General features: G+C 38.1%; 1 protein-coding gene across 1 annotated transcript; it reads right to left on the bottom strand.

Annotated features, from left to right (window-relative positions):
* Positions 1 to 5,422: 5,422 nt before the first annotated feature.
* Positions 5,423 to 12,527, bottom strand: LOC139731260 (carbonyl reductase [NADPH] 1-like). Its single transcript, XM_071642147.1, has 6 exons — positions 12,507 to 12,527; positions 11,063 to 11,329; positions 10,043 to 10,152; positions 8,461 to 8,586; positions 6,311 to 6,455; positions 5,423 to 5,986 (listed from the first exon to the last, which is right to left on the bottom strand). The coding sequence occupies exons 1-6, from the start codon at positions 12,525 to 12,527 to the stop codon at positions 5,789 to 5,791; spliced, it is 867 nt and encodes a 288-aa protein (XP_071498248.1). The 3' UTR covers positions 5,423 to 5,788.
* Between the last annotated feature and the right edge of the window lie 193 nt (positions 12,528 to 12,720).

The following is a 12,720-nucleotide window of genomic DNA, read 5'->3' as shown; positions in this document are numbered from 1 at the left end:
GGCTGACGTACGAAATTAGATAAGAAAAAGTAGAGAAGTTTTCTAATTTTATCTATTAAATATTAAAAAATGTATATTTTTGGTCACAAAATAAACTTTAAATTCTATTGATGGTTACATTTTTCATACATTATCAATTTCTAAATTACATGATAGGATTATGTATGATAAATACAGTAATGTTTAAAACGGCAACAACAAAGGGGAATTCCCGAGATTACATCATCGTGGTCATCTTCTTTTTGTTGCAGCTGGCGTTCCCATCACCCCACAATACATACATGTACTTCACTCGGGGCATGTGTACCAGAATGCATGGGGAGGGGGATGCATCCCCCCCCCCACAACTCATGGAGAAGGGGGAAGGCCTGTACAAACATCCCCCTGAAATTGAAAAAAAAAATAGATGGAATGATGGAAGGAGAAGAAATGAGATTGTGTCAATATGTTATTCGGCATATTGCACGACGTTTGGAAGTCAGCCTAGTGAGAGCTGAACAAATGATTTGCATACAAAATTTCCTTAAGGCTCGCTCTCTTCGCTCGCTCGCAGATGTTGAAAACGCATCTCGGGACCATCTACAAATTACGTACGAAAAACAACAACAACACAAGACAAAAACCGCCAGAATTGACTCCCCCCCCCCCCCCATTCTTTAATTATTGAGCAAACGATGATGTTTCAGTCATTATTCATCAAGGGGGGAGGGGGGTACACAGGGATGATCAGGGGCGTCGATCCTACGGGTGCAAGGGGCAGTTAGGGGCGTCAATCTTCGTGGGGGGGGGGGGACATTATATCATGTTGTCGTCCCCCCCCCCCAATAATTCCGTGATGTGTGGTGGAAATTTTTTTTCTTGCATTTATTGACAGAAAAGTGTCCAAACATTTAATCCAAAGTGTGCACCAGATAAAAAATTGTTGAATTTCAGTTCTGAAAATGCAAAATCTCTCTCAAGTGGGGAGGGGGTGTCTATCCCCCCCCCACACACACACACACATTTCACTAAATATGAATGTTTCTTCCTCTTTTTCGATAGACATGATAGAAACAAAAATCGAATATTTCACCAAATGTGGGCACTCATCTCTGAATTACAGGCTGAAATGCAAAATCTCCCACACCCTCCTCCGCTCCCTCGCACATAATAATCTTCCGACTTTTGCCCTCCCCTTCCTCTCCCCCGACCCATCATTCAAATGGATCAACTCCCCTGTGGGTGATTGTTTTAATGGACTCTTAATTCAAGAAAATTCAGAAATCCTATAAAAATAAGGAAATAAGAATCAGTGTACGACATACACAGCAATAACAAGCATAATAACCATCTATTTTATTTCATTTCATTTCATTTACATATACACATCGCGTATCATGGACTTATACTCGTGCTCACGCCGATCACCCCCACCCCCCCCCCCTCCAATTGACCGTATGACTTCAATGAGAGCACTGAGCCAGTAGTCAACAGTATTAGGCCCGATGATCAGATTGTGTCCCTCGATCACCACGCGCCTTGTTTTCATTCAGAATTTTGATGACGACTTCCGATCGCGTATGAATCCTTTTGCGGACACTGGCATAACATCAAATTAAAAAATTAAGTGCTTTGCCAGGTTCTTCAAAGTGTGATGCTCAGTAAATTTCCTCGAAATAATAAAAGTACACATTTGCATTTGTTAGTATTTACAATTTTATTTCCCTATTGCAATGTACGTTGAAGCTATCAGCCAGTAATTGTTGCTTCTCTTTTGGTCCCCTCCCAGCCCCTAGAACTACCGTCTGATACTAAGATAATGTTTCCCTTTTCAGCATAACGATAGGGATTGCTGCTTTCAGGTACATTCCTGTTGAACTTTAACTGTCTGTAAAACTTTCTGTATCTAATATGATATATGTGTATTCAAAACAACAGAAACCATAATCAGTCTGTGATGGGATACTCGGAAGTATTCTGACGAACATGATTGTTTATGACTTATCTTCAAAAACACTCCTCTGAGCCTGTAACAATATAGTATATTAAATGGGTAAGTCAAATACCCGTTAGTGATTGGCTAAACACAGTCACGTGATGGAGACACATTGGTTATGTTCGCCCATGGACAGAATTTTTTTATAATGTTCTCAAAGCACGGGAAAACATTTTCAAGTAACAAATGACAAACGATACCAAACGATTGAACGATCACATTATGATCGAACAGAAGTCCCCCGCTGCACTATGTCATTTTTTCGTATTTTCTACGCTGAGGTACGGCATAACCCAAAACAGATGATGGTATTTGACTAACCCATCTAATATAATATAACAGATGATGACTTTTGTTGTCGGGAACATGCACCAAACGTTCCACCCTCAGCAGGGTTTGAAATGCTATTTCGGGTGGCTATAAGTATAACGTATAACCTCCCTCAATAGCATTTCAAACCCTTCGGGTGGAACATTCGGTATGTTCCCTCCCCCGCCAGTCATCATCTATATAATACAGAGATTGTCTTTGTAACCTCTTCGGTACCATAGACTTTGGACAGTGCGTGGAATGTTATGGGGTTTTCTGTGCCAATCGGCATACAGAGCATACAAAGAGTTAAGAAAATAGATTGGTTTCACACCAGCAGTTTCCAATTTTACAATGTGCAATGAGTATTACTGCAGTGGCCTTTGCCAAATTCTACAGCAAACTATAAGCAATCCGTACAATACTTCAACAATACTTATCGTCTTGAAATGTAGGTCCTGATACACTCACGTGCGTACAATTATTTTCAGACAAGTCTTCTGTTTTGCTTGCTTTGAAATTGCTGAAACTTGTTTATTGTTGTTGTTTAGTTGTTGTTTTTTGGCCAGATACTAAGGGAACGGAGAATAAATGTAGGTCCTACATATATTTTCATACATGGAAAAGGCAATCATAATATATGAACCAATCAATTGCTTCAAAAAAAGAAAAATCTTATACTCTTGAAGTTTATTGTCCATGTTTCACTTTTCATGTTGGAAGCTATCAATGCCTTTGGTCTGCATTGGTTCTGATATTGTTCCATATACCTTGGCTTATTCCATGAATGATATGTATGCTATATTTTATACCACACAGAATCAAGAAGTGAGATGATCATGATGATTTTGACGTTTATACTGCTAATTAAGGCAGAGATTGGTAAATTAATCATGTCTTCAATTAAATCTGTTCATTGTGTTTACGGAAAATGCCTATTGTTCCATTGTTGCAGGAGTATAACTTTGGTTCCTTTTTCTTCCTTTACTCTTTCATCTGTATATCCAACACTCATCTTTTTTCTCACACTTTCTCACCCACTCTTCCTTCCGCGGCGGATCCAGGAATTTAATCAGCTGACAAGTAATTTATAAAAACGAAAATAAAACAGCTCCCGCGTACAAAAGAAAAAGGGCTTCAATTTTCTGGTGAACAAAATGAAAGGGGGCGCGCACGCCCATTTCCAGTTGTTTTTTTTTTTCTTTTTATTTCTCTTTATGAAAAAAAAAATTAAGGGAGCGCGCGCCCGGTGTGCCCCCTCTCTAAGAAATTTAATCTTAGGGCACATTTCTATAGTATGATCATTCAATATATCGTACAATCATTATCTCATTCTATTGAAAGCATCATTTCATACACATTTATTTTCGACAGCTTTTATTTGCTCAGCAGTCACCATATCAAGATAAAGAGGACTTCTTACATAACATCTACATTAAAGGCCAAGATTAGTTCAACATTCTTGCATTAATATAAGATTGCATGTACCAGCACCTGCTGGTATGCTCTACATGACAAACATTAAAACACACTAGAGCTATTTCAAAATACACAAAAAGTACACAAATGGTGAAAATATTATAGTCGTATCACTCGCATGTATATTCTGTCTCATTGATTACTTTTTGGATTGTTATTGTATCAAGAATAGGTTAAATTGAACTCCTGGACATCATACTTTATGACAAAAAAAAAACTACACATAGAGACATGCACACAATATTAGGCTACACAATCTTAGCAAAATGGCCAGATATATTGCAAAGGTTAACATCACTTAACATCACGAAGGACTTCCACTTCATTGATGCGAATTATATCAGGCGTACTACGAGGCAGCATCAAGCTCTTCGCTCACAGTGATAAAAAGATATGTGTATGAACTCGACTTCCACATTCAAATACAGTGTACCACAGACCAGTTCTATGTTTCACTTTACTGCATGAGCATAAACAGGTCTGGCAACAGCTTCATGGAAGTTATCGGTCCTGACAAGTTGTCAATTTCTTACAATTACCATATCATTATACAGTCAGTGCCCGGAGCTTCTCAGCCAATGAAAACCAATGATTTCACCGAGTACTTATAGTACTAGCAACTTGTTAGGCTGACAAATTTAAGGAAACGGTGCCCTGTTGTGTCTTGCTTTCTTGGCGATGTATAATCTCACATCCATTCTTATATGAGGCTATCAATTATTATTGAGTGTACCGCGATCTCAAGATTTAAATATGATCCTCCGCCCCGTGACCCCAGATAGATCTATATCATGTACATCTAACAATAGACACTCACGTACAACACGAGTGCTCTATTTGTCATTGCACACACCAGTGCATAAGTTGACTGACTTTCATGTACAATTTCAATTACTTTCCAAAAACCAGCATGTCAGTAACAACAAATATACAAAAAAAGAGAGAAAATGTTTCCTATTATATACTCTGTTATCATCTGTCATGGTCACAAATTTAATCATGTTTATTTTGTCATTAAAGGAAAAGGGAAAAAAGGAAATATGTCATGTATATCAGAACTTTATCTCAACGTATGACTGCCAACTCACCAAATCCAATCAACCTGGAAATAAATTGGATATGACTTAATGTACTTTATATTTAAAGTTTTATCAAATAATTCTTTACATGCGATTTATTTTTTTTACCTTGTCCTTGATCTATAGACCCTGACCGTAAATCTAGATGAATCTTTTGGAAGAGTCGTTGAATATGAACTATCTGAAGTCATTATCTTATCAAGGCCCCTAAAAACAGTGTAAAAAACATCAATGACAGACACACATAGACACATTCTCATTAGATGCTTCAACTGGGGATATGACTTTGGTTGCTCAAGGTAACAGAGTATGTTTCAGTTTTATTCTTTTGCTTCTGATATAAAATTACACACACACACACACACACACACACACAAACATATATATATATATATATATATATATTTGCATATATATCATATACACTGTATATCTTCATCACGATAAACTATTAAATTGACATTGGCAAACTTAGAAGCAAAATTCAGTTTAAGGTAAAAAAATCAGGTTTCATATAGAGTGTACAGGAACATACAAAACAATCGAGGACATGTGTAAAATTATTTTGAATTTCCCCATTTGTACTGTGTGAAGTACTGTTCACTTATATGCATGCAGTTCTAGGCATATAACTTTGCGGAATGGGCAGGTGCCTTGCTACCCCTACGGTAGCCCTATAGGGCCACAAATATGTTGCTTTTTCATTGAGTTTAAACAGCTGTTAAATACTCTGGACAAACGGGAATATCCTCGACGTGAAATGTATTCCCAGGTGCCTGGAGTAAATTACTACTCGATCCCTGATTGAAGGCGTTTATGAGAAATATACATCCACATGTGGTATAGCGCAAAGGCATAATAAACACTAAACCTGACAGAAGCAAACAGGTACGATGTAGCAAAGTCGCTGCTGAATGTGAAAATGACATTGAGGTATAGAAGGGAATCAAATTGAGATTGGGCGAATATCGTTGTTCCAGAAATCTTTGACCGTCTTCTTGGAGATCAAGACGCCTTGGAGGTCTTTGGTTCCAGGAGGAAGAAGGGCTAGGTAGACCGGATTGACGGCTCCTTCTTCCGTGGAAATCATGTTGGATGACGTGTGATGGGCCGTCATGTTAGACAGGACGTAGCCAGGACAGCACTGCAGAGATGCAAGGAGTGTGATGGAAGCGTTGGTAGCTTTCAACAATTGGAGAATGTCAGTGTAGCTATGGCAACAAACTACAATGTTGTGTCAAAAAAAAAAAATGTCTTCAAAACTATACATACATTCAATTAGTGCACTCGTCATTGTGACTACAATCACAAAATAACCAAAAGCATCATCACCATCATCTGAATTCCAACAATTTTACCATTGGACATTCCATAATCATGATAATTAAAACCTGAGGACGAACATACTGTTATGACACCTGGTGTATGGGTAAAACACTCGTGTCTTGAAGTTGAGGCTGAAACTCACGGAGTTGAGGAGAACATCCTCCTTGGTGGTATCCTTAGCAACAGCCTGGCCTTGGATACGGGTGAGAGCAACGGCACCCAGCTTGCTGACTCCATAGGCCCAGTCAGGCCAACCTTGCTGAACATGATTCCCTGTTCCTGTTGCTCTGTGCAGGGCAACATATACAGGATTGTACCACGGAGCATCAAGAGAATGAAAATGAGAATCAGGAATAGGGAGAGCTATTTAAAGGGATCGTACAGTTCTGGTTGAGACCTAATTTCAGGTTTCTAATATTTTAAGGTGAGATAATGAGAAATGTCATATAAAATATGAAAGGGCATGCAATTCATTGAGGAATTCAACGCTTATTTGATAAAAATTGGTTTTGAAATAGCTGAGATATCCAAAAAGATCGATTCTAATAAAGTGTGGGACCCACACTTTGTAACGATCGCTTTGTTTTACTTTGTTTTTGAATGATTCAGTTATTCAAAACCCGATTTTCATAAAATAAACGTTGAATTCCTATTAAAATGGTATCCTTTGTACTATGTTATAAGTGTTTTCTTGGTATCTTGCAAAAATTTAAAAGCCCAATTCTCATCTCAACCAATACTGTACTATCCCTTTAAGCACAAAATAAGCTCAAATTCATGAAATTCTTCTGTCGAGATGAATTCATTGCAACTGATTGACAAATTGCCCTGCATCGACGTAAATAAGCACTGAATTGGTCAGTGTATTAGTAGTATGGCCATATTAAAAAATCATGGGCGTACATACTCGAACAGGATCGAACCTACGACCTCCTGATCACCGGACAGGCATCATCTCCACTAGACCACCAAGCTTTCGCCCGACAGCAAGTGTTGGTTCTAATCCTTATAGCATGCAGCGGGTATACTGCTTTATTATTCAAATTCATGAAATTCTTCCGTCGAGATGTCTTAATTGCAACTTATTGGCAAATTGCCCTGCGTCGACGTAAATAAGTACTGAATTGATCAGTGGTCTATTGGATATGCCTTCTGTCCGGTGATCAGGAGGTCGTAGGTTCGAATCCTGCTCGAGTAGGTACGTCATGATTTTTTTTTCTATTATGGCTACTACTAAAACACTGATCAATTCAGTGCTTATTGGTGACCATCCATGAGTTGCCATCCCTACATTTCATATCGAACAATTTCTGAAACATTTTGTTGAAAATGTGCATTATCCCTCAGCTGACATTGGTCACTTCCTCATCACTACCTAATGATCCACCAACTTTGCCAATCATTCATGAGTTGCCATCCCTACATTTCATATCGAACAATTTCTGAAACATTTTTTTTTGAAAATGTACATTATCCCTCAACTGACATTGGTCACTTCCTCATCACTACATAATGATCCACCAACTTTCCCACTTCCTGTAATAAACTACGATCATTTTTAGCAACATAGAACAATATGAAGATCCGTCCTGCAAATGGGTAAACAAACCCAGTACATTGAACTCTTTTTCACTCACTCTAGAGTATGGTCACTTATGTTCGTGTGCGTGTGTGTTATCAACAATAAATGATCATGAAAGCAACCCAGAAGTGCCCGGCAGCCAGAGGAAAATTTTCCCTAGCCCAATTTTGGATGCCAATTACAATATTTTCTTGAAAAAACAAATTTCCACAAGATTGTCGAAGAAATCTCACTTGATACCGGTAAACGGGTTGATAACGCATTTTCCTTACCACGGCTTGGCATCGTGAAAAAAGAAAAGAAAAAAAAAGTTAGATGGTTTCATGACATTTGCTCCTACGACAATAATTGAGTCCCGTTATGCATGAAATATCTGTACGCTAAGCCAAACATAGATTATACTCACAGAAATAACTCACACCGTAATCCTCTAGTATTTATATAGTGTACATCAAACCTAAAAACCCTATCACATCGAACCCTAACCCTATAATCCTATGTCCTTAATTGGAGAAAATAACACCGGAGCATAATTTTGTCACAAGAGCAAATGTCGTGTCAGCATGTCGTAGGTATCATGAAGAGTGCTTTTGTTGACAGCTGGAATACTCACGCATGCAACAACAAATAACAACAACAAAGATTAATGGAAACACATCTCTATTTAGTTTTAAGGGCCTTTTATTATGAAAGTAATGTTGAAACCATACCCGACAAATTCTTCCATGAGGTTAATGACCCCTTGCTCCGTTGACACTTCCTTAAATCTCTTTTGCAGGTCCTCACTGCAACGATAGTAGGCCATCGGTGCCACCATGCTGGCTACTTGGACAATCCTGATACAAGCATGGGAGACAAAGATAGGATTTGACTTATGTTGGACTTCACTGCGATACACCCTGTATAATTTTATACGCGTATAGGGTTGAGGAATGAATGGCTACACAAAATAATGTCACATACTGCTATCTTAACTCTTTTCTCCTGCAATTCACCTAGAGCCTCCAATGCCCCCAAACGTGATTCTTTTTGATGTCGACAGAGATTTAACAGACAGAGTTATATGTGAGTATAATATATATGTATAAATATTATATATATATATATATATATATATATATATATATATATATATATACATATATATATATACATATATATATATATACATATATATATATATATATATATATATATATATATATCCCTAGTTGGCACCTTAGGGAGACATATTGGGGGGAAGTGTCTTCATTAGGGAGACAACTGGTCATTAGGGAGACAATTTTCGTGTCTCCATTGCGTAAATTGCCATTGAACATGTATTTTAAAATTTGCATATAAAACAAATGGAAATGTCTTCCAAATGACCCATCTAGGAGTATATATATATATATATACATATATTGTCACGACAATGTAATAATGACAAAAGATATTGCAGGAAGCCGGCTGGTGGGAAGCTTTCGACCTTCGGTCTTCTTCAGCTATATTGTCTGCTAAGCAGATGTGTGTGTTACTTGGGTGTCTTGTGGCTGTCTTGTCAGCCACAAGAGAAGACACCCAAGTAACACACACGTAAAAAGGGTATTTTTCTTCTGAACAGATCATTCATAATATGTTTGCAAACTTGAATATTTCAGTGATAGTTGTGACAAATATTTTGCAGCCCTTTTCTTTTTCACGACACGTTAAGTACTTCTACCCTGCACTGTAATACTGCAAAAATGCTGTACACTTTTTAGCAATATTATTAAGTGCTACGTGTGACCCAGTACTAACATTGTTAGTACTGGGTCACACGTAGCACTTAATGATATTGCAAAAACTGTGAATGATTATTCATCATAATGATAGACTGGCATGTCAAAATAATGTTAAAGCTAAACACTTTCGAATGGTAGCATCAAAGCAAAACACTTATTCTGTTGACAGCATATATGTGAATCGTTTTCTTTTTCCCAACTGCACTTACATGTATATGCACATCGAGCAAATGGACTATGGAATCATGATAGGCCCTATGCTACACTGAAAGAAGAGTTGAAATGGTCATATGCACAGTTCACCCCGTTACAAGAAATACGGTTATAAGAAAATTCTGATTACAGCGAAGTAAAAAGTAAGATCCCAAAATTATCATATATGAATGACATCTCCACGTACTTGACTGTTCGGCTGTATAACAAAATTTCGGGAAACTAGTATTGTAAACCGCCAGTCCCGAGTATTCGTTATATTGGGAGTGCACTGATATACATGTATAAAGTACTTCATTATGAAGACACAGTATACCTTCCACCATTCCGGATTAGAGGGAGAAACAAGTTTGTCATGTGGAGAACTCCGTAGAAGTTGATGTCAATGGTTCCCCTGGCCTGTTCAGACATTGGAGTATCATTTCCCTGGAAAACGGACGATGGCATTATGCAATATAGAACGAAGACACAGGCAATTATTAGCTTTTTGCCTGTTTTTGTTCTGCGAGAGCTTTCTGTCTATATGGGTGTATGCTAAAACTGCAAATGAATATATTAGAGTTGTTATCTGCTGAATGTCTCCTTGCTTTTTTGTTTCTTCTTCTCCTTCTGGTTAAGTCTGCTCCTTCAATAAGCTGAAGATTCTTGAAGACTGTAAGAATCTTTTTGATAGATCTATTTTCAATGCATAACAGCTGTGAATATTTTCGTGAACCAATGGAATACACATATATTATGAATATTTCCATAGCCCAGAGCTCAAAAGGCATCTGAGCAAAAACGCAGAAATACTGTATAAAAGTACAATTTTCATTGCTAAATCCAGCATAAAATTGCATTTTGTAATCATAAACAGAGGAGTGTACTCAAGGAAGAGAATGAAGGGCTAAAATTGATTTTTTTTTTCCAGACTCAAATTCATAACAATATTGTGAGATCTGAAGGCCCGCGTTAATATACAACTATTCATCTAAATTCTATGACTGACGATTCACTTGATATTGAACGTGCAACTGAAGTCTTTAAAAGGTTTGAAAACAACAACAACAACAACACCAACAACAAGAGACGAGGAGGGGGGGGGGGTCTTGCAAGATTCTTGCAAATTTCCCCTTGGTGCATTTTTGCATACTCTTTCCTGAGAAGATGGTAAACGAGGGGATAAAATCCAGGATGATTCTTAGATAGGCCTCTTGCAGTATATACCCGATATCTACATTGAATGACTCATGTTTAAAAGAGTTTTGACCTTGCTCCAGATGGGTTGAAATTCAACACTCTTGGAATAAAGATGTTAACAACGAAGCACATCTAAGTGACCGAGACTAATTATTACCTTGTAGACAATGCCTGCATTATTGATCAAGATGTCCAGTCCCCCGTGCTCTGCCTTGATGAAATCTCGCATCGCCTCCATGCTCGCCATCTTGCCCACATCCAGCAGGTGGAAACGAGGGTGGAGTCCCTCTTTCTCCAAGGTTTCCATGGCTTCCCGGCCCCGCCCTTCGTTCCTGGCGGTGAGGTAGACGATGCCATTCTCTCCAAAATGCTTACAGAGAGATCGGACTATAGACAGGCCGATCCCTGTGTTGCTGCCAGTAACCTAACAACAAGATTATTAAAAATAAACAACAAAACAAAACCACCACCACAATGCAACATTCTTGAAAGGGCATGATTATAGCTCAATCTAAAATAATATTACACTGTCTGAACCAATCAAGGCTATCAAAACATAATTTCCTTTTTGGGACTATGCAATGTATAACCTATTTCTTTTTGGGCATTATAAAAGTACTGTATTCTTTATAGTATGCTTCACTTCTTGCTTATATACCGTGTATACTCTGATCGCTTTTTTATGATGATGATGATGATGATGATGATGATGATGATGATGATGATGGAAAGTATATTCATACAGGAGCTTAAGTGCAATCGAAGTCAAACTGTAGGTACATCTTAGTGACCCCCCCCCCCCCCCCCGTGCGGATATTGAAAGTGTATAAGAAATGATCCCACAGAACATAGAAAACGATGGGGTGGGGAAAATATTACTATTATGGATAGAAATAATGCGATATAAAGATATGGCTACTGCAAAGCCTTACCTTGACAAACAAGATATGAAAGATGATTCTCGAGCTAATTCTGGATAAGATTGTTTGTTTTATCCCAGGACTGAAAGACAGTGCAAACACAGCTCCGACATTGCCCACACTTCTTTTGACATTGAATATTACTGGCACGCTTTGCAGAAGATTGAACTTTGCATGGAGTAGATCTATCAGAGGCATTATGTGAGAAAAGTTACGCACCTCTGTAGTTTTACGTATACATTGCACTACTGGTATACAGAGAAGCCAAAATCGCAAAGTCATGGCTTCAGCTTTGCAATTGCACCGGTACCTGATCTCTACATCATAAATGTACAGATAGGCCTACACATGATACCATATTACATTTCAACAAAAGCAAATGTTACATGTGTTTTCATAGTACTTCATAAAATTAAAAAAAAAGGACGGACAAGAGTTCTCTCACAAAGCTTCCCTTGGATATACGTCATACTACTCCTGAGAAAATCACACCGATGATCTCACCACGACCACGTTCTGTTACGTGTTTAGGTCTACAGCACCCAGGGGTTATTACCCCTGAACTCAACGTTCTAGAGCGCGTGAGATTAATTCTGATCATGTTCGACGAAATCCTTCTAAACGAACAATGACTACTCTTTCCTTCTTCAAATACCTCCAAAATCGATTCGTTATACTCACCAATACCACTTTTCGCGACATCATGAGCAATATCTCGTAACGTATAGTAGGACTTATTACAGACCTATAACACAATATCGACGAGTCTATGCTATATCACAGACTATACACGGAGGGAAAACTGGACACTGCATATTAATATTATTATAATAGAGCGATTAATGAAACACCGAAATTCGTACATGGAATAGAATAGGGCGCCGCCATGCACTGA

Source organism: Diadema antillarum, unplaced genomic scaffold, assembly GCF_040938485.1.
Source record: "Diadema antillarum isolate AM-2024a unplaced genomic scaffold, OU_Dant_1.0 seq00000367_RagTag, whole genome shotgun sequence".
Taxonomy (NCBI): Eukaryota; Metazoa; Echinodermata; class Echinoidea; order Diadematoida; family Diadematidae; genus Diadema; species Diadema antillarum.
The sequence above is the reverse complement of the archived record's forward strand: the minus strand, read 5'-3'. Positions and strand labels throughout refer to the sequence as shown.

Bases quoted from the DNA above. Each gene is read 5' to 3' on its own strand.
- LOC139731260 (XM_071642147.1), bottom strand. From the start codon at position 12,527: ATGTCGCGAAAAGTGGTATTG. The intron at 11,330-12,506 runs GTGAGTATAACG...TCTTGTTGTTAG, and splicing joins TGTCGCGAAAAGTGGTATTG to GTTACTGGCAGCAACACAGG. The intron at 5,987-6,310 runs GTGAGTTTCAGC...GCATCTCTGCAG, and splicing joins AGGATGTTCTCCTCAACTCC to TGCTGTCCTGGCTACGTCCT.